Source organism: Staurois parvus, unplaced genomic scaffold, assembly GCF_062004578.1.
Source record: "Staurois parvus isolate SC_StPar_1 unplaced genomic scaffold, SC_StPar_1.0 ptg000574l, whole genome shotgun sequence".
NCBI classification, from domain to species: Eukaryota; Metazoa; Chordata; class Amphibia; order Anura; family Ranidae; genus Staurois; species Staurois parvus.
In genome coordinates this window covers 3881416-3906014 of record NW_028318370.1, presented here as the reverse complement: position 1 = coordinate 3906014, position 24599 = coordinate 3881416, and the positions used below count along the sequence as shown (strand labels likewise).

The 24599-nt window shown below is 43.2% G+C and overlaps 1 protein-coding gene across 1 annotated transcript in view; it reads right to left on the bottom strand.

Moving 5' to 3' along the window:
• Positions 1–281: 281 nt before the first annotated feature.
• Positions 282–24599, bottom strand: part of LOC149450465 (cell surface glycoprotein CD200 receptor 1-A-like) — a 69819-nt gene continuing 45501 nt past the window's right edge. Inside the window, exons 3-6 of the mRNA XM_089691875.1 lie at positions 17865–18140; positions 14720–14826; positions 8079–8192; positions 282–2014 (exon numbers count right to left, since the gene is read on the bottom strand). Coding sequence (XP_089548001.1) covers positions 1967–2014; positions 8079–8192; positions 14720–14826; positions 17865–18140 — 545 coding nt within the window. The 3' untranslated portion in view covers positions 282–1966. The remainder of the gene's footprint in view (positions 2015–8078; positions 8193–14719; positions 14827–17864; positions 18141–24599) is intronic.

Genomic DNA, 24599 nt, shown 5'->3' with positions numbered 1-24599 from the left:
TGCAAACACAGTCCACAATCCACAGTACGTTATTAAAAAGAGTAAATACGCACAAGAGCACATGTAGTATCAGCTTTGTACGTAAACCACAAAACCAAGGGTTTGGCACAGGATACCATTCTTCTGGTTCAAAGTATATCAAACTATTATTTAATAATGTAGCACTACCCTCTTGAGGGCCACTGGATTTGGTTGGGTCCCCCCCAAGCTCTGCACAGCTAGGCACCACGCATTTTCCACATCTTCACATTCACACAGAGTCAGTAATACAGTCCTTGAGCTCGTTTTTTAGTTGTTTTATTTAGGAGGTAACAGCTTGGATGGGGTCTAGGAACTGCAAAACTTGAAGGCAAACTTCTTAGCAACCTGTACACTGTACAAAAAAGATGTGATGCCAAAAAAAATATAAACAGTCTCTGTTAAGGAGCACTAATGTAACCTTGGCGTACCTCCTCAGACCCCATATGAATCCTTCCTCTTCACCCAGCTGTGCTGAGGGTATCCCTGGGCAAGGGATTCCAAAAGCTTGCAATTAAGTAGTCCTGAATGAGAACTAGTTGGGTCATGCACCTGACCACCCTCTCCCCTTGTCTGGTCCAGGGGTGTGGTGTGTAGGAGCACTCACATTGTCCTGTCAGTGTGGTGGCTTGGTAGCTGCTTTAAGGCCTTTCGCTGGGCTGGCTCCTTCCCTGCTGCACAGGATGTCCTCCCTAAAAGACTTGGCACAGTAGAGGTCCTCCTTTCCAGTATCCTGCCTGTAGGTAGGCTCCCCTCCCTGGGGCCAACCTCTCAGACGCCACACTCTAGCCTTCTCTCAATCTATCTTCCACCTGACACTCAGGCTCTGCCAAATTTAAGGGTTGTCCTTTGGTCATTATGCCCAGCCCCCTGCCTGGGGATTGGCCAGGTTCCCTCAAACAAGCAGACCGGGGCCTCTTCACCTCCTCCACCCCTCTTCCAGGAAGTTCTCTAAGTTTCTGGAAGGGTAGGAGAGCTCCAGAAGCCCTGACCTGTAGAGCCTCCCAGCCTGTACTGAGGTGAACTAACTACATCACTCCCAGGCTGACTCATCCCAACAAAGTCGTATCATGCGCCAGATCCTTGGTTTTGTGGTTTGTGTACAAAGCTGATACTACATGTGATCTTGTGAGTATTTACTCTTTTAATCCTTTAATAAAGTGCTTTGGATAATGTGCTAGGCATTTGCGCCCTTTTAGTTTGATTTGGTTTATAGAGTTGCAATATTCCCTGATTTTAAGAAGGCAGCATTGGAATTATAATCCAGTTCAGATTACTACCATTGTGTACATTTGAAGCTGTTTGTATGGTTTTTCTGCAATCGTTTAGCGCTACGGGTCAAGATACTATCTTTTAGCGAGAATTTAATGGGGGACCTCTGACACGATGGAGGACCTCTGATGTTATGGAGGGACCTCTGGTGTAATGGGGGCAAGATGGTAGGGTGCATAATCCTAGGCCCAGGTTTCCCATTCATAAGCAACATTTAAGTTTTCAAAATTTTAAACTGGAGTGGTACAAGGTTTTGCTTACTTTTAAAGGTTGCCAACACTAAAAAAAAAAGTTGAGAAGCGCTACCCTAGGCTATGCTCCTTAAAAAATTATAGGTTCAAACACAGTTTATTACATTTTTAAATCTGCAAATTGGCTTGGTCCAGCGCAAACTCTGGCTTGATTGGTTTGCTCATCCCTAAAATTAGATTTTCTGTCTAATGAATATTGCAGAACAGCCATTGATATGAGGATGCGTTGGGATTCTTCTAGTTTGCTGCAGCACAAAATGCTCCTAAGGTCCAGATACGTTTGAAGGTCCGGCCAAACTGTGTGAGAAGTAATTGGCCCACAATACTGATAGGTATGTACAAAATTCTGAAACGTATAACAACTTTCGCACTGAATGAAGAGTTTGTATTCTAAAGAACTAATGCGGTCCTTCCATGAAGCAGAGCTATTCAGGTTCTATTGAAACAGATGTGCAGGTCTTATCATCTTCTTCCTATAAGAGAACATACAAAAGTTCATGACAGCAAGGCATTTCTAGAAGGAGAACAAGTATGAGGGTTACAAAATTTGATTCCACTCACTTTCAGCATAGCTAATCTGCAAAACAAAAATGTAATATGTTGCAGCTTACCAGTCTAATGCAGTTCCTGCATTATTATTTTTTGTTATTTCCAATTTGGTGATCCTACCAGTAACACACTTCCTGTCCTAGGGTGACAACACTCACTGTATTTGATCTATGGGAGACTATCATTGTCACCCTGTGAGATGTTAAACATATATGCTGGACCACTCTATGTTACATATGACTGGCTGGGCGGTTCACTGATGGAGTTCCTTGTGTGAGGATTGGGTGTCCTTGGGCCCTTCATCATTCTTCTGTGATCCCCTTTTGGAAACGATGATTCATATTACTGTTGTCCGAGCAGATGAATACATCATTGGTCCTAAAAGACTGGGTTCTGGGATCTCATTCACCTGGGCTCCTGAAGAAGATGTACGAGCATTCGAAAGGGGGCTAGAGCCAAAAGGTCTCTGATGTGAAGGAGGAGCAGCTCAGACTTGTGACCACGTCACCATGTATACTAAGTCCACCGCCTTAGGCTATCCATCACCAAGTCACAGGACCCACAGCTGAGGGTCAGGTGCACAAGGTGCTTCCTTTAGTACCAGTCTTTTTCTAATGTCCCTTTTATAGCTATGCCCAGCTGGACACACTCCCAGGTGACACCTATTCCCAGGGTTCACTGTCACTCACATTTAGGAGACGTTCAGGCCCCCAAGGCCTTAGGCTGTATGCTACAGAACCTGCAGAAGAAGGTCAGGTGTAGTAGACAAGGAGACTAAAGCTAGTCCTCACATGATCTGTGCCACTTCTCTTGGAAATGCAGCCCTGCACCAGGCTCTTTAGATCAACTTGGTGTAGGATTAGATCTTTGCAGGTCTGGGGTGTCCTGCTCCTGTATCCCGACTACATTGGGCCCCACCCATGGCTGGTATATATGGGCACTAACTCTACCTAATACATCACCACAGGAGGGATTACTCTGAAAGGGGAGCTAGCACCTACCTACAATGTCCCTCTAGATCAGTGGTTCTCAACCTTCCTGATGCCGCGACCCTTTAATACAGTTCCTCATGTTGTGGTGACCCCCAACCATAAAATTATTTTCGTTGCTACTTCGTAATGTAAATATCTGATATGCAGGATGTATTTTCATTGTTACAAATTGAACATAATTAAAGCATAGTGATTAATCACAAAACCAATTATAATTATAATTCATGAAGTGTCGTTTTACCTCCAATACTGCTGCTTTCAACACAGCAGCTGCTTTCTACACAGTAGCTGCTCTTTACACGTGTGTGACTGGTCCACATAAGTACATTATGGCGCCAATCCTGTCACATACACCTGTATTTGTATGGGGTGTTTGTGATGGGGTTGGCGCGATGATGTCATCATGCTGGGTACTCGTATGTGGGCGTATCTGCATGTGGGCGGACCCGCCTGGAGACAGATAGAGGAGCGGTGTCTCGGTTCCTAAGACCATCGGAAATATGTGTTTTCCGATGGTCTTAGGCGACCCCTGTGAAAGGGTTGTTCGACCCCCCCAAAGGGGTCATGATTCACAGGTTGAGAACCGCTGCTCTAGAATGTCAAAATAGCAACAGAACCATCTAGCGTGCAAGCAAGCTAACCGTACCTGCCAACATTCTTTTTAAATTTAGACTTCATGTACACAAGCAGCTCCTAAACTCGAGTTTAGGAGCTTTGAGCATTTGTTTTGCCAAATCTCCTAAACTCAACTCCATAAAAGCCTGCGTGTCCATGTACACATAGGTTTTTAACAGAGTTTAGAAGCTGCTGCGTTTAGGTTAAACCTCCCTCTCCTGAAGGTGGAAGAATCGCATTCAGGATAGGAACGTTTTGACCGCCGAACGCGTGAAAACGCAAAACTTGGCAAAACTGCAGCAAAGCTATGATAACTGTGGTACCACGTTTTTGCCGCTATTTATGTTTTCCCGCAGCTGGCGGTCAGGGTTGGCTCGTGTACATGAAGCCTCAGGCAGTCAGGCATGTCGTTACATTTCATTATTTAGCTTGAAAGGTTAATTAATTAAAAAACGATTGAAAAATCATCCACTTAAAAAATCATATAAGTTTCATAACTATCTGATCAGAATTGACTGAAAAGCATTCACCAATGTACAATATGTTGACAATAAAACTTTGAAGATCAATCAAAATTAATCAGTCATCAACCTTTACACCCCGGTCACACCAATCCCGACTTTGAAATCGTGCGACTTACAGTGAAGTCGCACAATTTCAAAGTCCAGTGACATGCCGATAGACACAGATGTCTGTACAAATCGCACCAAAAGTGGTGCATGCACTACTTTAGAAATCGGTACGGCTCTGACCAAATCAGAACCGCACCAATATGACAGCTGTAATTGCAGACAATAGGCTGCGACTTGGCATGCGATTTGCAAGTCGTATGGCATGCCGAGCCGCACACAATGTGATCGGGGACTTACCCGTTGAGAGTACAGCCTGCAAAACTGTCTTTGGGAGGCTTATACAGTTGCAAGAAAAAGTATGTGAACCCCTTGGGATTACGTGGAGTTTTGCATGAATTGGGCATAAAATGTGCTCTGAACGTCATCTAAGTCACAACAATAGAAGAACACAGTCTGCTGAACATAATACTACACAAACATTAGATGTTGCCATGGTTTAATTGCACATAACATGTAAACATTCACAGTGCAGGGAGGAAAAAGTATGTGAACCTTTGGACTTAATAACTGGTTGACCCTCCTTTGGCAGCAATAACCTCAACCAAACGTTTCCTGTAGTTGCAGATCAGACCTGCACAACGATCTGGAGTCATTTTGGACCACTCCTCTTCACAAAACTGTTTCAGTGTAGCAATATTCTTGGGATGTCTGGTGTGAATCGCTCTCTTAAGGTCATGCCACAGCATTTCAATCGGGTTGAGGTCAGGACTCTGACTGGGCCACTCCAGAAGGCGTATTCTGTGCTGTTGCAGCCATTGTTTTGTTGAATTACTTGTATGCTTTGGGTCATTGTCCTGTTGCATCACCCATCCTCTGCGGAGCTTCAGTTGGCAGACAGATGGTCGCACGTTTTCGTGCAAAATGTCTTGATAAACTCTGGAATTCATTTTCCCATCAATGACAACAATCTGTCCAGGCCCTGAGGCAGCAAAGCAGCCCCAAACCATGATGCTCCCTCCGCCATGTTTTACAGTGGGGATGAGGTTTTGATATTGGTGTGCTGTGCCTTTTTTTCTCCACACATAGTGTTGTGTGTTCTTCCCAAACAACTCAATCTTGGTTTCATCTGTCCACAGTATATTTTGCCAGTAGTGCTGTGGAACATCCAGGTGCTCTTTTGCAAACTTCAAACGTGCTGCAATCTTCTTTTTGGACAGCAATGGCTTCCTCTGTGGTGTTCTCCCATGTGCTCCATTCTTGTTTAATATTTTCCTTATTGTAGATGTGTCAACAAAAATGTTAGCATGTGCCAGAGATTTCTGTAGGTCTTTAGCTGACACTCTGGGATTCTTCTTTACCTCATGCAGCATTCTGCGCTGTGCTCTTGCAGTCATTTTTACAGGACGACCGCGCCTAGTGAGAGTAGCAACAGTGCTAAACTTTCTCCATTTGTAGACAGTCTGTCTTACCGTGGACACATGAACATCAAGGCTTTTGGAGATACTTTTGTAACCCTTTCCAGCTTCATGCAAGTCAACAATTCTTGAGCGTAGGTCTTCTGAGAGCTCTTTTCTGCGAGGCATGGTTCACATCAGACAGTGCTTCTTGAAACCAGTAAACCCAAAACAGGTGTGTGTTTTTTAAGGGCAGGACAGCTGTCAGCAACACATCCAATATCATCACACTGATTGGAGTCAAGGTTGGCTCACTCCTGGCTCCAATTAGCTCTGGGAGAAGTCATTAAGCTAGGGCCTCACATACTTTTTCCTCCCTGCACTGTGAATGTTTACATGTTATGTGCAATTAAACCATGGCAACATCTAATGTTTGTGTAGTATTATGTTCAGCAGACTGTGTTCTTCTATTGTTATGACGTTCAGAGCACATTTTATGCCCAATTCATGCAAAACTCCACGTAATCCCAAGGGGTTCACATACTTTTTCTTGCAACTGTATTTGCAGCAGAATGTCTATTTGTCTGTATTAATATGCCACACTTAAATTGGGGCTTATTTACACAGTCATTGGTCTTTGAAAAGCGATTAGCAGTGGATCGTTTTGCACATAATAGCACAAGCGCAGCTTACAGGAGGCAATACTGCTGTCTCTGAGTTACTGGTTTTTTTTTTGAGGGGGGGGGGGGGTTGACAGCTGAATGAGGATACTGTGCCACAACGGCAAACCTAGGTGTACATGTGTACAACCCCATCCAGCTGCCTTGGCAGTTTAAAGTGGCACTTTATTCAGAAAATGAAGTCCTTGTTAGATCACTTCATGCTGGCCCCTTTTTGTAGGTATAATGTAAAACATGAAAAATACTGTAAGTGCCTATACTGTTTAAAATCCAGCAAAACACTGTCTCGCCCTGCACATGCTCAGTTGCTCTCTATTTTTTGGCATTGTGCCTAAAACCAGAGCCATTAGAGGCTGATCTGCTGAAAGCTTAAAGATTTACTGCTGCTCAGGAGCTCTGGGCTTCAGCAAAATGGCAACCTTCAGCAAGAAGAAGCAGGAGGAATGCTGGAGGCAATTTGCAGCACACTCTAATTTTGGTAGCAGAATTATTAATGTGGAATGTATGTTCCTTGCTAAAGAACATAATTTTTTTATCAAGTTGGTATGGGTAAAGCTCCACTTTAACCATTTCCCGTCCGGCCCATGTATATAAATGGGAACAGTGCAGGGGCGAGTGGCCGTTTATAAACGTCCTCCCGGCCTCCCTGCTTGTGCGAGCTCCCTGGGAGCGCGCAGCACCGCGATTAGGTGCTTGCTGTGTGAGGTCCCAATCATGTGATCACTGATTGGCCAATCAGTGATCACATGAAGAGTAGATTTCACTTACTACGTGTGAAATCTGTGAATGATCACAGAGGTCACATGGTACAAGGCTATTCACAACAGCCTTGTACCATGTGACAAGCTATGACCAATCACAGCTCACACAGTATTTCTCAATGGCTGCAAGAATGCAGCCAGAGAGAAGGAGAAATAATTGCTTTTACAGCCTTTATGGGTGTAAAAGCAATCAGTGTATAAAAAAAAAAAAAATCTTCATCACCCCCCAAAAGTAGTACAGTGTCACTATGGTGACATTGTACTGCTAGGGTGATGGTATGTAAAAAAATATAAATAAATAAATAATAATATAAAAAAAATAAAAATAAAAATAAAAAACAAATTTTGAAAAATTATAATTTTTGGTTATAAACTAATTTGGGTTAATTTTTGTTTTACTAAAAAGATAACTGAATAAATTTTGGCCAAGATTTATGAAGAAAGATTAACACTTTTTTTAAATAATTTTAACTATTCATTTATACAGCAAAAAAAATAAAAATCCCAGTGGTGAATAAATACCACCAAAATAAAGTTTTATCTGCCGCAAAAAACTTCTAAAAAATTCATATGGGTACAGTGTTGCATGACCGCGCAATTGTCACTCAAAATGTGATAGCGCTGAAAGCTGGAAATTGGCCTGGACAGGAAGGGGGTGAAAGTGTCCGGACCAGGGGCGGACTGACCATTTGGAAACTCGGGCACTGCCCGAGGGCCCGGGGTCAGTAGGGGGCCCCATGAGATGCCCCTGGTACCTTTTTCATAGGCTTTTTTGAGTTTGGGCAAGGACACAGGGGCCCCATGATCCCCTATTGCCCGGGGGCCCCATGAGTTGTCAGTCCACCCTTGGTCCAGACCTGAAGTGGTTAAAGTAGAACTGAACTCCCCTACACAACAATGTCATAGTGCTGTCCCCTTCTTCCACAAATGCTAAACGTTTCTATTCTATTATAATTATTTAACATGGTGCTTACCCCCGCAGGAGCCGCTGATTTTGATGGGTCCTCTGTTCTGCCACGACTCTTAATCTCACTCGACCCAAACTGACACACCCGGTAAGAGGTAGGGAACCATTTGTACCTGGTTAACTTAAGAGTTAAAAATTCAAAACAATGTTATAATGCACAGAAAAGTAGAATCAAACCACCTGATAGCAGGTTAAAGCGTAACTTCACTCTCTCAATCAACATGGACTATTGCTGATTCTTATGCTTCTAGCATTAGTAAATAGGAAAGTATATCATATTTACTTATTTTACCCTTTTTTTTTACATTCCTTCAGTTACTTCCTGGTCTCCACGCCTAAGCAAATGATGTCATACATCCCAGCAGTCTTCGGGAGAGGAGGGAGGGTTCTCAGCTCAGCCAATGCCTGAGCTAAAGAGAGACAGATTCCAGTAAGTAACTGCTACGTGAATCATCTGCCCTTGCTCAAGATGGCCACGGCCAGAAATGCCAGGAGGTGTTTTTCAAAGTGATTTCTCAGCAAAATAAAGCATGGAGACATGAATGGATGGAGACGTTTGTTTGGGACATTAAAAATTAATTTTATAGCATTTTTGGTTCGTGGTATCCAGATAATGTGCACTTCCACTTTAACCACTTGCCGTCCGCCTGCTGTTTATAAATGGCAGGACGGTGGCAGTCCAGGGGCGAGTTGCCGTTCATAAACGGCACACGCCTTTTCTAGCTGTGCGTGCTCCTTGGGAGCGCGCAGCACCACGATCCGGTGCCCGCTGTGTCCTCCGGACACAGTAAAACACCGATCGTCGGACAGGACCTCTGTACGAGGTCCCAATCATGTGATCACTGATAGGCCAATCAGTGATCACATGCAAAGTAGTAAGCAAGATGTCACTTGTGACATCATTGCTTACTACGTGTGAAATCTGTGAAGGATCACAGAGGTCACATGGTACAAGGCTATTCACAACAGCCTTGTACCATGTGACAAGCTGTGACCAATCCCAGCTCACACAGTATTTCTCAATAGCTGCAAGAATGCAGACAGAGAGAAAGAGAAATTATTTCTTTTACATCCTATATGGGTGTAAAAGCAATCACTGTAAAAAAAAAAAAAAAATCTTCATCACCCCCCACAAGTAGTACAGTGTCACCATGGTGACACTGTACTGCTAGGGTGACAGTATGTAAAAAAAAAAAAAAAAACATAAATAATAATATAAAAAAATAAAATAAAAATGTAAAAAAAATGTTTAAAAATTATAGTTTTTGGTTATAAACTAATTTGGCTTATTTTTATTTTTACTAAAAATATAACAGAATAAATTTTGGTCAAGATTTATGATGAAAGATTATTTATTTGCAAAATTTTTTTTAAAAAAATGTTTGGACTTTTTCATTTACATAGCAAAAAAAATAAAAATCCCAGTGGTGAATAAATACCACCAAAATAAAGCTTTATCTGTCTCAAAAAAATGGTAAAAAATTCATATGGGTACAGTGTTGCATGACCGCGCAATTGTCAATCAAAGTGTGATAGCGCTGAAAGCTGAAAATTGGCCTGGACAGGAAGGGGGTAAAAGTGTCCGGACAGGAAGTGGTTAAGTGAATATATTGTCTGAACGCAGGTGACAATACAATATGTGATATGTAGCAACTAAACACTTCAAAGTTTCAGAATGGAAGAACATGCACACCAGCCTATAACTGGAAGATCTAACTGTGTTATGACCGTAAGAAACTACATTTTAACCAGACTAACCATTATTTAACTGAATTAGACCCAACTGACTCAATATTAATGCTCCTGAATGCGCTCCATTTACATACCCCAGCTATGGTATGGTGGTGGCAAAGTTCCTAGCGCCTTGCTGCTAACATTGGCCGGCTTGTGATGGGGCCCTTCTAACAAAAGTGCTTGAGTGTCTGTTCCTTTAAGAGTGAGTGGATGCGTAGCTGCCGGCTATTATGTAGAGGGCAGTCTAAGCAGAGCAGAGTGTAGTACGGGGGGATAAATGTATGTTCTCCTCTCACCATTCCTGGCAGGTGACAGGTCCCAGTCCACCCACTTGTCCTGGACCGGGGGGAAGGGTTTTTTGGTACTCAACTGCCCAGGGGCGGACTGACAACTCATGGGACCCCGGGCAATAAGGGATCATGGGGCCCCTGTGTCCTTGCCCAAACTCAAAAAAGCCTATGAAAAAGGTACCAGGGGCATCTCATGGGGCCCCCTACTGACCCCGGGCCCTCGGGCAGCGCCCGAGTTTCCAAATGGTCAGTCCGCCCCTGCAACTGCCCTAACACTTCGCATTGGCTAAATAGTTAGCACTTCTGCCTAGCAGCACTAGGGTCATTGGCTCGAATCCCAACCACGGCACCACCTGCCTGGAGTTTGCATGTTCTCCTTGTGCCTGTGTGGGTTTCCTCTGGGTACTCTGGTTTGCTCTCACTCTCTCCAAAGACATACTGGTAGGTCAATTGGCTCCCGTCTAAGTTGGACCTAGTACCTGTAATAAATAATAATACATTTACCATGTTACTGTGCTGCAAGACAGCACTTCTGGGTTTCTAGCCTAGGCAGGGCCCCACTGCCCCTTAGGATTGTTATGTCTGTCACAGCTATCCCATGAGGCAGTGTGTTACTAAGTTGCATGCGTGGATGTCAGCACATGTGCACAAATACCGTGGGGCACTGCCATGCCCATCCACCAGATGCTGGCATCATTTGTGAGCATACATAGAAATCCACCGTGGGTGAAAAGATGCACTGCTGGACTCTGCAGGCCTGGAGGAGATCAGCGGCACACCTACACACACGCCATTTGTTTTGAAATATGGTGTAGCCCTTCCCCCCTAGGAGCCGCTGGTTAGGATGGGTCCTCTGTTCTTTGCCTCAACCTCTTTAAAGGGCATTTTTACAGCGGCTGTTTTTGGTTTCTGCCATTTTTTTTCTACAGCCAGTAAACTCCCCAGCATGTTATCCTATGCATCTGTGCACACATAGGCTTTAACCCCTTGCCTACAGGGCACTTATACCCCCTTCCTGCCCAGGCTAATTTTCAGCTTTCAGCGCTGTCACACTTTGAATGACAATTGCGCAGTCATGCAACACTGTACTGTACTCATATGAAATTTTTATTATTTTTAGACAGATAGAGCTTTCTGTTGGTAGTATTTAATCACCTCGGGGTTTTTTATTTTTTGCTAAACAAACCAAAAACAACTGAAAATTTAAAAAAAAAATAATTTTTTTCTTAATTTTTGTTATAAAAGTTTGTAGATTTGTGGCACTGACTGGCATTGATAGGTGGCGCTGACTGGCACTGAAAGGCAGCTCAGATGGGCACTGATATGTGACTTTGATGTGCACTGGTAGGCACTGATATGTGTCATTGATGTGGCATTGATGAGCACTGACAGCAGGCATTGATGGACACTGACAGTTGGTACTGCTGGGGCTACACTGATCATCAGGGCACACTGATGATCAGTGTAGATGTCCCCTCCGAGGAAAGCCGATTACCGACTCTCCTCGCCTCTGTCAGCGTGACAGATCGTGAGGAGAGAAATGCTGATAACCGGCATTTCCATATTTACATGCAATCAGCTGTGATTGGTAACAACTGATCACATGACCGAGCCGACATCTTCGGCTCTTTCCATTGATCGGTGATCCGATGTACCCAAGGGACACAGCGCACCACCGATCGCCATACTGCACGCCCCCGGTGCCACGCACGGTCAGAGTGACAGGACGTCATATGAGTGGGAGGACGTCCCAGAACGAGAGAACCTCCTTGCGCCTGGCATTTCTTTATATGGTGGTCTGGAGGTGGTTAAAGGCAGATTGTTTTTTTTTATATATAACAAACATGTCATAATTACCTGCTCTGTGCAATGGTCCTGCACAAAGTAGCCCCAATCCTCCTTTTCTCAGGTTCTCCACCGGCTTTTCTGGCCCCTCCCTCCTGCCAAGTGCCCTCATAGCAAGAAGCTTGCTATGGGGGCACCCAAGAAGGCTCACTCCCAAGCTACTGTTCTGTGTGTCTTTTCACACATGGAGTGTGGCTCGGCCCCACCCCACCCCCTGTGCATTCCTAATTGGCACACTGGCTGTGATTGATAGTAGCAGGAGCCTGCTGTCTCAACCAATGAGGAGGAGCCGGAGAGACGCTGCTATTGTGCACATTGCTGGATTAAGATGGAGCTCAGTTAAGTATTTGGGGGGGGGAGGCTGATGCGCTACATGGCATCCTTATGTGCTCTCTCAGTTTCCATACATACAGATGAGCTTGCTTAACTTCTTTTAAATGTGAGTGGCCCTATACTGGGTATTTAATAAAAGAACAAAAATGTACTGGAGGAGACAAATAAAGTCCCCTTCAACTCCTATTAAGCAGAATTTATAGGCACATCACAAGACAATAGTACATAAAACAAAGTTACATTTTTTTGTAGATACATCCTATTATTTAAAAACAATATACACAACATTAACTTAAAAACAGGTTCTTTACAACTACCCTCTACTGGACTAGTACATCAGCTAGCCTGTATCTGTTTTACAGATAATCCATAGAGATGAAGGAAAAGGGAGAAGGTAACAAAGGGGACTTGCAGGATGATATTACATGAGGGGCAGGCCTTTATGTTGTTCTTCTGCTGGCTATCATTGGGGCCCTTTGAGAAGTGTTGCTGCACTTAAACCAGCAGGCACTATAGGTGTAAAGGAGCAGTAAAAGTGTGGTATAGGTGTAATATAGGTGCAGTATACTTAATGCCCTGCCTCCAGTAACTCAGTGCCTGATAGCAGTGTGAACAATGGGCAGTGCCATCTCACCAGTTCCTGTGGTGCGGCTGTGAACTCTCACTGTAAAAAGGGGAGCCCCTTTAGTCTCTCCACAGAATACCTCTAGAGATCCAGCAGTGGGAAGTAGAGGGTGAGAGGATGCTCTAGTCTCCCTCCAGCACTGACGCAAATGCAGTTGCTGTGGTCTGTGCTGTGCTGTCTCGGGTGTCTCCACTAGTCTGGCCTGGCAGCAGATGTGCTCTCAATGGTTCCCTCAGACCCAAAAAGGAAGAACCTAGCTGGACAGTCTCAGAAAAGCAGTTCCCCTGCTCCTTCTTGCCCTGGTGTCTCTTGGGAATTAAAGTGCAAAGGCTGCACAAGTTCCACAATATGGCTTACCTCCTGGACTTCAGTCCCATCATCCCCTGTGTTCTGCATAGGAACCCATAGGCTTTTCTGGCTATAGTGTTGACTGGAGGAGGTAGTGCAACACAACATTCAGCACAACAGCAGAAAGTAAAAGTAAACTGATTGTGAAGAGGGAAATGTCTCCTTCTTAATGTTTCTGTAGTCCAACACCTGGCTCCAATAGTGTTGTGTGATTAGGTCATTTAGGAGCAGTTAAGTTTGTATTTTAATGGGGTGGTAAAACCACAGCTCAATAACCAATTGTAGCGTTTATCCCCGCAAGGGCCACTGATTTTTGTCCCAGTTTCTTTTTCATACTAGCAAACATCAACATTCGCTCTTCTGTTTCAGTAAACAGTCAATGGGTTGCCTTTTTAAAGTTTATTGCAGATTAACTTGGATGGGGCTTAGGGAAGCTGTGGGATACTCTAGAACAGTGGTTCTCAACCTTCCTAATGCCGTGACCCTTTAATACAGTTCCTCATGTTGTGGTGACCCCCAACCATAAAATTATTTACCCAGAAATTATAATTCATGAGTGTCGTTTTACCTCCAATACTGCTGCTTTCAACACAGTAGCTGCGTTTAACAGAGTAGCTGCTTTCAACACAGCAGCTGCTTTTTACACAGTAGCTGCTTTTTACACATCGGAAATATGTGTTTTCTGATGGTCTTAGGGGACCCCTGTGAAAGGGTCATTCGACCCCCAAAGGGGTAGCGACCCACAAATTGAGAACCACTGCTCTAGAACAATGAACAAGAATATGAAGACACTCTTCCCTTTGCAGCTACTCCTCGAAATAGTCCCTTCAGCAGTAGGACATAAAGTGGACAGCACTGGGACACCATCAGCAATGTCCCAGGCAAGGCAAGTCTTAGTATTGGTGCACCAGGGCTCACAGTGTCATTGGGACTTGGATGCTCCCATCCAGACTCAGGCAGACAATCTCCTCAGTGGAATCTCCAGACCGGATCCTCCATGAAACCCCTCTTTAAGCTTTTAAAGAATTTGCAGCAGAATAGGCTCCCAGGTTAGGACAACTATGACCTCAATGAGCTCTTGGTAAATGCCAGCTGGGCCACCCAAGAAGGCAGCAGCCCTCCAGGCTGGGATCTTCTCCTACAAGACAAGAACAAGGCAGATCCAGACTTCAGACTATTTATGCTCACTCCCAGCCACCATCTGGGGACCCTTCCTGAGGGAATGGCTGAGACAACATAAATATTGAGCTGTTGACTTACAGGGGGAAGCACACAGCCTTTGAAGCTCAGAGTAGACCAGAGCAATCAGAAACAGGTCCATTGATTACAGGAGAGCTAAAATGTAACTAAAAACTAAATATACCTAACCTGGCGCCTATCTAGGAGGGCACTACACTATTTTTACTAGCCCCTGTCTGCAATCATAAATTAAGCCACAAAAAAAAAAATCTTTTTTTTTAGAACAGTAAATACCTCAATTTTGACTCTCGTGTAGACAAACAATCCAACAATGCTCACAACAAAGACAACAAATCCAGCTATGATCCAGAAAAAACCCACCGATTTCCTGCACTTCTCACCTAAAGGAAGACAAATTGAATATTTATCACATTCCTTTAAAAAATATATATTCCTCACATAGGCTAAAACATTTTACTCAGAGGCATGATTTATTCACATTACATCTTATGCGTCCATATTTTTAAATGATGTATACTATATTAGATAACAGCATTTTTATTTCTACTGGCAGGTGTGTAGGTAGGTGTGGTTTGTTTTTTCCACTGAAGATGGCGCTCAAATCGAGAGGCACCTCAGCCAGGAGACGGAATCCAAGAGAAATAATGTTTCTCTGTGGTTTCTTGGGTCAATGGAACATTGTTGGTTACGCTGCACCCATGGGACTCCTGGCAGCCATCTTGGATCTGCAGTCCCTGACCCCAGGTTTTGGCACACTTCTTGTGTGTGGCTAGTGTAAGGAGAGAGACCCCGCTTGTTAGGGAAAGTATCTAGTGGTAGGGAAGGGTTTCTGATGAGGAGGGAAAGATTAGGGACTTGACATCCTGGAAAGGAGCTTTCCTCTTGGGGCCAGACCAGTAAGGCCGCCTCTGAAACAGACATTGTCGGCACCTCTCCTCCTTTTTTTTCTGCATTAAAATTGAAGTGTATTTTTACCCAACAAAATTGCACCCCTGCGCAAATATTATGTGACATTAAAAAAATTGCAACACTCACCATTTTCGTCTTCAGGGTGTCTGATTAAATATATATATAATGTTTGGGGGTTCTAATTTCCTAGCAAAAAAATACTGATTATTACATGAAGGAGAGAAGTGTCAGAATAGGCTTGGTCCAAGTGGTTCAATTCCAGTCTGCTAATGCAACGCAAATGGTCCGTTACAGTTGGTTTTCTTTAGAAACAGCTACAGACTGAGTAGAAAAGCCTTTCCTGTGCCATGTATGCAGGAGTATTACTCTCTGTGGGGAAGCAGTGGTCCCTCTACAGAGGTCAAAACAGAGTCAAACCTACAGCTTCACAATCAGCAAAGCTTATGCTTCCTAGCTCTTAATTGGGGCTGTACTTGAATATTAACCTCTTGCCGTCCGCCTGCTGTTTATAAACGGCCGGACGGTGGCACTCCAGGGGCGGGTTGCAATTCATAAATGGCACCCGTCATTTCTAGCTGTGCACGCTCCCTGGGAGCGCGCAGCACCACAATCCGGTGCCCGCTGTGTCCTCCGGACACAGTGAAACACCAATCGTCGGACGGGACCTCTGTACGAGGTCCCGATCATGTGATCGCTGATTGGCCAATCAGTGATCACATGCAAAGTAGTAAGCAAGATGTCACTTGTGACATCATTGCTTACTACGTGTGAAATCTGTGAATGATCACAGAGTTTACATGGTACAAGGCTATTCACAACAGCCTTGTACCATGTGACAAGCTGTGACCAATCACAGCTCACTCAGTAGTTCTCAATGGCTGCAAGAATGCAGACAGAGAGAAAGAGAAATGATTGCTTTTACATCCTATATGGGTGTAAAAGCAATCACTGTAAAAAAAAAAAAAAAATCTTCATCACCCCCCACAAGTAGTACAGTGTCACCATGTTGACTTTGTACTGCTAGGGTGAAAGTATGTAAAAAAAACGCAAAAAACAAATAATAATATAAAAAAATAAAATACAAATGTTAAAAAAATGTTTAAAAATTATAATTTTTGGTTATAAACTAATTTGGCTTGTTTCTTTTTACTAAAAAGATAACAGAATACATTTTGGCCAAGATTTATGATGAAAAATTATTTATTTGCAAAATTTTATAATTTTATCATTTACATAGCAAAAAATTTAAATCCCAGCAGTGAATAAATACCCCCAAAATAAAGCTTTATCTGTCTCAAAAAAAAGGTAAACAATTCATATGGGTACAGTGTTGCATGACCGCGCAATTGTCATTCAACGTGTGATAGCGCTGATAGCTGAAAATTGGCCTGGACAGGAAGGGGGTGAAAGTGTCCGGACAGGAAGTGGTTAAAGGCACTACACTAGGGATAAAGTCCCATTCAAGTCTCTGGGAAGTCATTGCAGGAACACCAAAATCGCCCAAGTGGACATGAGCAGAGTTGGGAATTATGGCCGGGAGATCCAAGGAACACAAGTAACTATGGGCGTCATTTCACTAGACGCTGTTTATAACTAAACTAATACTTTTGGATGAATTGTCATGCAGTTGGGAAGTCCAACACAAAGTGATGGTCACCTTTATGGCTTCATGGAAGGAGTGAAGCTGTTTGCCCACCCAAATCTGAAACAATTTGTTTTCTGTGGATATGTCCTGTTATGGCAATACCTCAAAATCCAACCAAAATGTATTACGTTGATAATTACCAGGGCTTGTATATAATTGGAAACGCAGGGGAACACAGTCCTGGCACCTCCAGCTCTAAATGTATTTAATGGCAAGGGGTGCTGGGTTGTGCTGGAAGGTCTATTGATGCTCGTTGGTGCTGGATCTATTGTTGCTGGAGACAATCCATTTTTGCATGGTGATCTATTTTGCTGGGAGGTGTATTGTTGCTGGAAGGAGATCTATTGTTGCTAGGGGTTACATTTTTACTGGAAGGGACACGGGCGGACTGATAACTCATGGGGCCCCCGGGCAATAGGGGATCATGGGGCCCCTGTGTCCTTGCCCAAACTCAAAAAGCCTATGAAAAAGGTACCAGGGGCATCTCATGGGGCCCCCTACTGACCCTGGGCCCTGGCAGTGCCCGAGTTTCCAAATGGTCAGTCCGCCCCTGGGAAGGGATCTACTGCTGAGGGAGGGGTCTGTTGTTGCTAGCTACAGGAGAGTCTGTTGATGCTGGCTTCTGCAGGATCTGTTGTTGCTGCTGGGGGTCTATTGTTGCTGGCTGCAGGGAAATCACTTTACTGCTTTTCTTTTTATCATTACCAAACTCTATACAAATTAAGAGACAGTGCTTGGAAGTGAGTAGGGGGTGCAGAGACAAGAAGCGACTTAGAAGGAGGGAGGGGCGGGGAGGGAGTTCCTGAAAAAGAAAGCCCCGATAAGAACCATCTAGTATCTACCATAAGGTTACCAAATACTCACATTTATTGGATTTTATCAGTGAAATTGGCCATATCCAGGGCTCTTTAAATGTAGAGTGAGAAACCAGACAGAGGACAGCGGTAGCATTGATATTATCATTCCCATATGTGCTGATCACCGTCCAGCTGTTATCTGAATGTTCGATGGTTGTGGCGTTTGTATCATCAGAAAGTGGAAACCATGAGATATTTGCTGGTAAACCACGACCACTGGCTCTACACTCCGGAAATCCATCCTCATTTAACTCCAAAGACACAGACGGCTCTTTGATACTTTCTAGAAAACAAAAATATGGCCACATGACAATTCTGGAATTTACGAAAAACTACTTTGCAATAATAAAATAAAGCTGCAGTGTCATATTTCACATGACTGTCATATGCCTTTAAGTGTTCCTTGTATTTTGTCTCTGCTCCTCCCTTTCCTTTGGTTTAGTTCATGCTGTATAGATAGCCCACCCTTTTCCCAGTAATGCATTTCAGCTTCAAACCTCGTGTCATGAAGCAGATCGCATTATGATCTTTTGACCTATCTGATGTTCATTGTTGTAAGATTCTCTCAGTTTATGGAATAAACTTCACAAGTTCTACAAGGTGTCATCCGATCGAGTCACTGCCTGTGTTATTCAACTAAGATTGGAGATCGCTATCTCATCACAACTGTAAGTTACAGAAATCACACTTCCAATGCTGAGATTGAAGAGACAGAACATGCAGCTTCAATATCTTTAGTAAAGGGACTGTACACCAAACTGATAATTCAATTATTGTTAGATGCTGGAGAATTAAAGCTCACACCTTCACGTTCTGGAGTTTTTGGGAATATGTCAGGAGTTAAGTATGTTGGGGGTTTCTTTAAGCAGGAGGACCCAAGAAGAGGAGGTTCAGGGCTGCTCAGGTGATGAAACAAATCCTCCACAAGTTGTACCTATTTATTTGCAGCCCTCCTCTACGGTCTTTCAAAGTGCCTAGTTTACACAGCATTTCTGAGCTTCAAGAGGTAGGGGGAATGGATCTGATGTCAAGCACTTCACAGCATAGCAAGAGGAGCTGAATGTAATCTAAGGACTGAACAGAGGCAATGGACCCCCTCCCACACACACACATACACACACACATGCGCTCTCATAAGAAAACATGCACAGATGAGGCTGCCAATCACCTGCTGTGTGCTGGAGGAAGGCCAGGTCATCTCCCCCAGGATTTCTCGGTGTCAGGATAAATGATCAGAAGTGTCTCATGCAGATAGTGGCAGAAGGAAAGAGAAGCTATAAATCCAACTCAGGGCTCTGAATACACGCCATAGAAGGACTCTGACTTCCCTTGGAAGACATCCCGTAGAGTGGAATGCATAGGGTAGCGCTTAGTGGTTACATCATCGCGCCAGCTCGGATGAGCGGTGGTTGTTTGCGATCTGAATTTTTTTGTTTTTGCTTATGAGTTTATGACATTATTTTTTCAATAAATTGCATGGGAATTGCTGTCATAGAGTTCTCTCTGATCTTTTTCTACATTTGAGGACATATTGTATTGTGTGCTGGTATTGACATTCCAAGCAGAGGAGAGAATCATCCATCAACCTGGGGTCAGAGTTTTGTTCACAAAGCACTGTAAGCCTTGCTGTGTATTGAGATCTGAGTCTCTGGTAAGCAGACCCCTGTGCTGGTGGCTGGAACCCTGGAGCTGTTGGCGGTTTTGAAGAAGTGATTTTATTTGCATTGGCTTTTCCTTCATTTAGCACAGTTTAGGAACTTTTCATTAATGTTTACACATTCGTTATTTTATTTTAAGATAGAACACTCTAAAGCAGAGGCGGACTGACAACTCATGGGGCCCCCGGGCAATAGGGGATCATGGGGCCCCTGTGTTCTTGCCCAAACTCAAAAAAGCCTATGAAAAAGGTACCAGGGGCATCTCATGGGGCCCCCTACTGACCCCGGGCCCTCGGGCAGTGTCCGAGTTTCCAAATAGTCAGTCCGCCCCTGCTCTAAAGTTGATCTCCTTTCTGTCAATCATTTGCCTGCAATCCCCCCCCCCTTTCAATTTCAAAGAGGAACTGAACATGTGAAAACTTCCTCTCTTAGTCCTCATGCACACCGGACGTTTTTAGAGCAGCTGCTTTTGGCTTTTGACTGTTTTTCTAGATAGTAAACCCCCCAGCATGTTATCTTATGTGTCCCTGCACACATAGACTGTAATCAATATTTTTTGGTTGGAAAAAAACCCAGGACTAATGAGTTTCTAGAGGAGTTTTTTAGCTGTAAGAACGCTCCAATGCTGAAAAACATGGCAAAACATGGTAAAACGCCGCAAACCGGCATTTGTGGACTTTTTTTGACTGAAAATTGTTTTTTTGCTAAAAAAAAACCTTAAAAATGCATACGTGGAAAAACATGGGAAAACCCCACTAAACACAGCAAAACACCACTAAATGCTAATGCGAAAATTCTAAAAAAGCTGAAAAATTAATTTTTTTAACATGGCTTTACACAGCTAACGTTACCAGCTTTATCAAAACACCCTGTGTGCATGGAGCCTTATAGGGACCAATTAATAACTTTAACCTCCCTAGCGGTCTGATTATGTCAGTATTTCTGTGCTCAAAGCGGTACATTTTTTTTCATGGAAATATGTAGATTTTTTTATTGTAGGCCTGTAATTTTTAGGAATAACTCACCGAAATCTGTCCGAACAAGAGTCTAGTAAACATCCCGGGTATGATAAAATTTGAAACACAAAATTATAAATTATAATTTAATAAATAATCATAAAAAATAATAATATAATAATACATTTAATTCAATAATATAATCAAACCAAAAACACTGAAATTTGAAATATAGCGCCAAGTTCGCACATCGCTGAGCAAAGTTGCAGAATCGTTTTCAGTGTCTGATGACGAATTTCCCCCACGAATCATTATCACTCAATTCTGCAAGTGGTTCTGATTTACTATCGCTGTTCTCTAGACGATCTAAAACCACTTTTGACCTAAAGGGACGCTTTTTGGACGCCATGGACGTTTCTCAGTTTCCAGGCAGAAAGAACAGTAAAAATGCAGGCAGGGCGCCGGACAAAGCACTCGGGACAAAATGTATGTGAAATGGTTTGATACAGGAATGTTTTACTATGTGATTTTAGTGTATTTAGTGAATGTCACTTTTTCACATTTTTAAATTTCCTGCCGTTCCGTTCCCCGTACGTCCTGACGCTCGCAGGGAACGGAACGCAGAAGACGGATGCCAGCATCGGCCTGAGGACATTACAGGGGACATTGCAGGGGGGACATCGCAGGAACGCAGGACAAGGTAAGTGCAGAAGAGATCCCGGAGCAGCGCTGCAGTGTATTCCCGAGTGTAGCTCGGGGTTACCGCTTGTGGTGCTGAAACTTTACCCCGAGCTACACTTGGGAATACCGCCAGGGGGGTTAAATGAGAGTAAGCAGCAGGCCATAAAACCCACCATTTACATTAAAGGTATACAAAGAAACAGCAGTACACGTTATAGTGTCAGTGAGTGCCTACGCACTCCTGTATATGTGAGCACATCTTGTCCACAGATGCCTTTGACTGCTAGTCTTGCATAGGTGGGATTACAACAATGAGCCATCCGGAGGAATCTTTGCTTCTGATCCATGGTGGCAACTGATGTTACAGATCTGCTTCTCAGAGTGTTGGCAAACTGCTACCAAGTTTACAAAACAAGGCATGCCTTGGCATGTTGATTCATGAACTAGGAGCTGGAGTTGGAAAAATCCTTCCTCCCATTGGTCTGGAAGGTTCTCACAATGGATGCCAGCCCATATGGCTAGGGCAGAATCCTGGATACCCTCCATTCTCCCTTTAATACACATATGCCTGCAAGTTCTTTCATTGTGTTTGTTAAAGTCACGTACATCGCTAGATCGCATTTAAATGTATTCAATGTGATTTGTAGGTAGCTGTTAGCAAGAAATGTGTTCTTTGTAGGCATTTGTGAGAGACATGTTTACAAGCTTATTATAACTTCAGTTTATGTAATTATATTTTTTACATAACTATTCACAGAAGTAAATTCAGTTTTGGAATGAAACACAACGCTGCTTCTGTCAGTTTTGTTAGCTAGTTGTTGGCTAACCATTAGCAGGACAGCATAATGGGTTTAACTGAGTGATTTCTACATATTAACTATTCATAAGTGGGGCGGTGTCCTATGTCTACTTACAGTACCTTGTGCTGTAAGGTTTCCCTCTTTCCCATCTAAGAAGGATGGAAGGTATGTGTGTTATTGAATTAGTTCTCCAAATTGTAAAGGGCAACAAAGCAATAATATAGCTATCCATGCAATATGATTCATATAAAAACAGATTTAACTGAGTGAGCACATTTGCACCAACACAAACGTGCTGCATCAGCTTTAAAGTGACTGTTAACTCATGCATATACCCAGCTAAGTGACCAGCTTCAGGTGATACACAGAGATGAAACAAATCTTCCTACATACATTGTACCTGTTTATCTGCAGTGTCCTCTTCTCTACATCTATTCAGAATTTAGAAAGCTTGAATGAGCTTTCAGAAAGAAGGGGATGGGGAGCAGAAGTTACATGCTGCAGAGCTCAGTAAGAAGAACTCTGAGAGCTGATTGGAGGGAAGGGACACAGCCCTACTTCACACAGCTCACAGGAACAGAGCTGAGCCTGTCAGTATGCTGGGGGTACCTCCCCTATCACCATTTTTCTCTTGATGTCAAGAAAACTTGTCAGAAGTGATTCATGCAGATAGCAAAGTGGTGGGGCAGCACAGTGGCTAAATGGTTAGCACTTCCACCTGGCAGTACTAGAGTCATTGGTTTGTATCCCAACCACAGCACCACCTGCCTGGAGTTTGCATGTTCTCCCTGTGCCTGTGTGGATTTCCTCCAGGTATTCCAGTTTCCTCCCACACTCCAAAGACATGCTGGTAGGTTAATCGGATCTTTTCTAAATTGGCCCTAGTATGTGTATGTATGAATGTGAGGTAGGGACCTTACACTGTACACCCCTTAAGGGTTAGGGACTGATGTGAATGTACAATGTACTGTATGTAAAGCGCTTTGTAAATTGATGGCGCTATATGAGAACCTGTAATAATAATCAGAATAATAAAAGCAAAGGAACAAAGCAGCATAGACAAATGACCTTAGTGCTCTGGATTGAGACAAGTACACACTATAGAGGGATATGCTTTGTTCATATTTCATGCCTGAGGTTTACAATCACTTTAAAGCAGGGGTCTACAAACTTTCTAAGCAAAGGGACAGTTTACTGTCCTTCAAGTTTTAGGGGGGCCGGACTGGACTGTGGGGCTGGACTGTGGCCAGTGGGAGTAGAAAATTCCCCAGCATCAGTGGGCATTATCAATGCCCCATCATTGGTTTTGATTTTTGATTAGTTTTGGTTTTGATTAGGGAAATAAGGCCCCATTGTGGATATCAGTGGGAAGAATAGCGCCATTAATGGTGTCAAATGGGAGAAATGGTGCCCCATCATTGGAGTCATTTGGTGGAATAGTGCCTCAAAGGCCAGATGAAGACAAGTAAAGGGCCACATCCAGCCCCTGGGCCGCAATTTGGAGACCACTGCTTTAAAGTATTGCTAATAGAATGATAACCTCTGTCAAATATGTATTGCTGTCTGAAATCTTCCAATGGTGACATTAATTCTGTGAAAACATGGAATTTCCTCCTTTTGGAGGGATTTCCTCTTTTGGCTATGGGACAGACAGTGAATGGGCTATAAATCTATCCAAAACGAAAAATAAAGTTTTGTTTTTAGTTCTACTTGAAAGTTTATCTAAACCCATGAACCTAAAAGTATTACAGCTTACTGGTCTTTAGGTGGCTGCATTAGATATTCAAATTTACATTTTATGCAAGTAGAGAAAATTACCTGCTGACCCTGAAAGAAATCCATTGACCTTGTAATTTCCTATGTACCCAACTGTAATCTCAAAAAATGTCAGCTTTTCCAGCTATCTTCTGTAAATTACACAACCCCTCCTCCATATTACATGAAAGTGTGTGGAGGTCTTTGTAGTTCAAAACAGAAGATCAGCCTAGGGTGACAACACTGCCCCTCCATAGATACAATACGGTGAGTGAGCGTTGTCACCCTAGGACAGGAATTATGTAACTGGCAGGATCACCAGATGGAATAAAGAAAAAAAATGTAAATGCAGCCACAACATCTCAGGACTGGCAAGCTGCAACACATACATTTTAGTTTGAGGATTTAAATACACTTTGAACTTTTACCTCTTATTATTCCATAATATATATTTGTAGCGATAATCTGCAGACATGGAAGCAATAGATACGCATTAAATATCTAATTACTAAAAGCCTTATTTTTGATGAATTTGTACATTTTCTGATAAAGCTACAAGTATTTGTGAAAACATGTATGATATTTTTCTGAACTGATTTACAGAATTCCATAATTATAACAAGCAGTTGGTTCATCTGATCCCTCCAATAAATACTTTAGTGAATAGAATACATCATTGAATAAGGTCACTAAATTGACCTTATATTAAATGTGCAAAACAATGAATAAACAGGTGCTTGCTCAATGTACCGTATTTTGCGCTCCATAAGACGCACTTTTTTCCCCCCCAAAAAAGGGGGGAAAATGTCAGTGCGTCTTATGGAGCGAATATAAAGCGGCCGGTCCGGTATTTCTGACGCTACCATGTCAGAATTCCCGGGCCGGCCGCTCA